General features: G+C 45.8%; 1 protein-coding gene across 1 annotated transcript; it reads right to left on the bottom strand.

The window, feature by feature from the left end:
- Positions 1 to 2,764: 2,764 nt before the first annotated feature.
- On the bottom strand, positions 2,765 to 3,316 carry LOC142630553 (uncharacterized). The gene has a single exon (XM_075804557.1). It carries the CDS (start codon positions 3,314 to 3,316, stop codon positions 2,765 to 2,767), a length of 552 nt encoding a protein of 183 aa, XP_075660672.1.
- Between the last annotated feature and the right edge of the window lie 361 nt (positions 3,317 to 3,677).

The following is a 3,677-nucleotide window of genomic DNA, read 5'->3' as shown; positions in this document are numbered from 1 at the left end:
ATAATGGAAGACACTGACGCCCCCTTAAGAACTTAAAGTTTTCTTTTTCTTTTTCTTTTTTTTTATTTATATTTTTTGAGAAGTGTAGACGGAGTTGTAGTACTTGACTCCCATTTTTCTGGGCTTTTGTAAAGACATCGCCTATTTTAATTTTAATGTCATTTTATGCTTCAAGTATGTGTGTTTTTTATTGTGAGTCAGAATTATGTTCGTAATGAGCTCGTCAGCTTAAGGGTGACAGGGTTTTTCTCTTTCAATTCAATTTTTGAACTGATGACGGCGTCAGCTTCTTTTCCATGAAAACTAAGGGTCATTTTTTATCATTCCGTCAGTTTCATGGGCGATGTCATTGGACAACTTAATTGTATGCCTGTTAGTTTCCTAACAGCGTCAGCTTTTCTCTTTCAGCTAATCTAGCTCGATGTATCCATTTGGCAATACATCCATCATTTCTACGAACAATGCCGTCAGCTAACTTATTATGCCGTCACTTTGAACATAACACCGTCACTTTGAACATAACACCGTCACCTTGTTGCATAATGGCAAGGTGACGAGCCCAAGAGGGAACATATCAGCATTTTATTGCCATTGTACATCTTATGCACTTGGTGGTAAGGCCTTCTAGTAATGAGGTCGTCCACCTTGTTGTCCTTAGATTGGGGTCGATCACTTTGTGGGTTTTAGGTGTAAGATTGTCCATTTTGTGGACTTATTTAAGACGCCGTCCACTAGGTGGACTCAGCAATGGGATCGTCCACTTTTTGGACTTAGAAGCAGGTTGTCCACTTTGTGGACTTTGGAATAGGTCGTCCATTTTGTGGACTTAGGAATAGGCCGTCCACTTTGTGGACTTAGATGTAGGTCGTCCACTTTGTGGACTTAGAGGTAGGCCGTCCACTTTGTGGACTTATAGGTAGGCCGTCCACTTTGTGGACTTAGAAATAGGCCGTCCACTTTGTGGACTTAGATGTAGGCTGTCCACTTTGTGGACTTAGAGGTAGGCCGTCCACTTTGTGGACTTAGAAATAGGCCGTCCACTTTGTGGACTTGGATGCAGGCCGTCCACTTTGTGGACTTAGATGTAGGTCGTCCACTTTGTGGACTTAGAAATAGGCCGTCCACTTTGTGGACTTATAAGCAGGCCGTCCACTTTGTGGACTTAGATGTAGGCCGTCCACTTTGTGGACTTATAAGCAGGCCGTCCACTTTGTGGACTTAGATGTAGGCCGTCCACTTTATGGACTTAGAGGTAGAGGATTTGCTGTTTTCTTCAAGACATAAAAAATTTACTAGTCGTTTCTGAATGAACCTCCTCTTATTATGATCAATGCATAAGTAAAATTTTGTTCAAAAAGGAAAGATAAAATTTCAGCCATTTGGACTTAAAATATACTGTAGACAGGAAATAGTTAAGACAAATAATTAAAGATCGTAAACTGGTAATGAGGAATAACATTCTGCTTGCTATCTTCTACTGGTAATACTTTCTGAGATGCTCGGCGTTCCATGGGTGCCGTAGTCTCTGCTCGTCAAGAGTCTCTAGGTGATAGGTGCCCTTTCTTAGCCATGATACGATCTTGTAGGGTCCTTCCCAGTTCGGGCCGAGCTTTCCTTGTGTGGGATCTCTGGCTGTGCCCATTACTTTCCTTAAAACAAGATCTCCGACTTTGAAGCCTCGGTGCTTGACTCGGGAGTTGTAGTGCTTGCTTACGAGGTCCTGGTATCGTGCGAATCTCTGCTCAGCCACCGCCCTTACTTCGTCAATTAGATCCAGTTGTAAACGAAGCTCTTGATCATTTCTTCCCTCGTTGTGATTGTCCACCCTATAACTTGTGAGTCTTATCTCAGCTGGAATGATCGCTTCACTTCTGTATGTCAGCGAGAAAGGGGTTTCTCCTGTAGGGGTTCGTACTGTCGTTCTGTATGCCCATAACACGCTGGGTAGCATCTCAGGCCATACGCCCTTTGCCTCCTTGAGCCGAGTCTTGATGATTCGAAGCAAGGATCGGTTGGTGACTTCCACTTGTCCGTTTGCCTGAGGATGGGCTGGGGAGGAATAATGGTTCTTGATTCCTAACTCTGAGCAGAAGGCTCGGAAGGAGTCGTTGTCAAATTTTTTACCGTTGTCTGAAATTAAGACTCTTGGAATTCCATACCTACAAACGATGTTTCTCCATACAAAACCCCTTATATTCTTTTCAGTAATTGTGGCTAGGGTTTCCGCTTCAACCCATTTGGTGAAGTAATCGATGCCGACGACGAGGAACTTCAGCTGCCTTGCTGCCATCGGGAATGGTCCCATGATATCCAACCCCCATTGGGCGAATGGCCATGGGGCAGTTATGGGGGTCAATTCTTCCGCCGGTTGCCGAATGATGTTGCTGAACCTTTGACACTTGTCGCAAGCTCTCACATAAACCTGGGCGTCATTTTGCATTGTCGGCCAATAGTATCCGGCCCGAATCAACTTTTGTACCAATGACCGTGATCTAGAGTGGTTGCCGCATATCCCCTCGTGTACTTCTCTCATAACATAGCTTGCTTCTTCAGGGCCTACGCACCTTAGGTATGGTCGAGAAAAGCCCCTTTTGTAGAGGACGTCCTTTATCAAGACAAACCGTGCAGACCGGACCTTCAGCTTCCTGGCAGCCTCCTTCTCATCAGGCAACGTGCCATTTTTTAGGTAAGAGATCAAGGGCGTGGTCCAATTGTTTTCGGAACCAATTTCCTGTATGCTGACAACGTCAATTAACGGTGAGGACTAAGTAAAAGAAAGAACCTTGTCAATGGTGGTCATAGGCTCCACAGATGCGGCTTTGGAAAGTCGGTCGGCATGTTCGTTTTCTCCTCTTGGGATTTGGACTATTTTGGCTTGCAGCCTGTCTATTCTCTTTTTTGCTTGCTCCCAGTACTTCTTCATTCTTTCACCCTTGCATTCATACTCGCCATTTACCTGGCTTGTGATGACTTGGGAGTCGCAATGAACAACCATATTCGTGGCTCCTATAACTTGAGCAAGGTCTAAACCTGCTATCAGGGCTTCGTACTCAGCTTCATTGTTAGTTGTAGGAAAGTCGAGGCGAATCATACATTTGAGTTCGTCGCCTTCCGGAGAGTTAAGCGCAACCCTTACCCCGCCAGCCTTCTTGTTGGATGACCCGTCAGTGAAAATGCTCCATTGGGGATTCTTTTCCTCTTCGCCTTCCACGCTGGTCAACTCCACAATGAAGTCGGCCACCGCTTGCCCCTTGATGGCAACGCGGGGGCGATATTGTATATCAAATTCACTTAGTTCTACCGACCACAACGCCATTCGTCCGGCAGCCGCGGGGCTGCCCATTGCTCGCCGCAAAGGTTTGTCAGTTAGGACGACTATTGTATGGGCTTGAAAATATGGCTTGAGCTTACGGGCCGTTGTAACCAAAGTGAAGGCAAGTTTCTCCATGGGGGGATATCTCTCTTCTGCACCGTGCAATGCCTTGCTCGCATAGTACACGGGTCGTTAGATCTTATCGTCTTCTCTAATTAAGGCCGCACTGACAGCTGCTGGGGACACGGCCAGATAGAGGAACAGTTCTTCTCCTGGTTGCGAGGGGCTTAGCAATGGCGGTGAAGAGAGGTAGACCTTTAGATCTTCGAACGCTTGTTGACACTCTACAGTCCATTCAAAGGAT

This window comes from Castanea sativa, chromosome 1 (genome assembly GCF_040712315.1).
Source record: "Castanea sativa cultivar Marrone di Chiusa Pesio chromosome 1, ASM4071231v1".
Classification (NCBI taxonomy): domain Eukaryota; kingdom Viridiplantae; phylum Streptophyta; class Magnoliopsida; order Fagales; family Fagaceae; genus Castanea; species Castanea sativa.
This window is presented reverse-complemented; position numbering and strand designations above follow the sequence as displayed.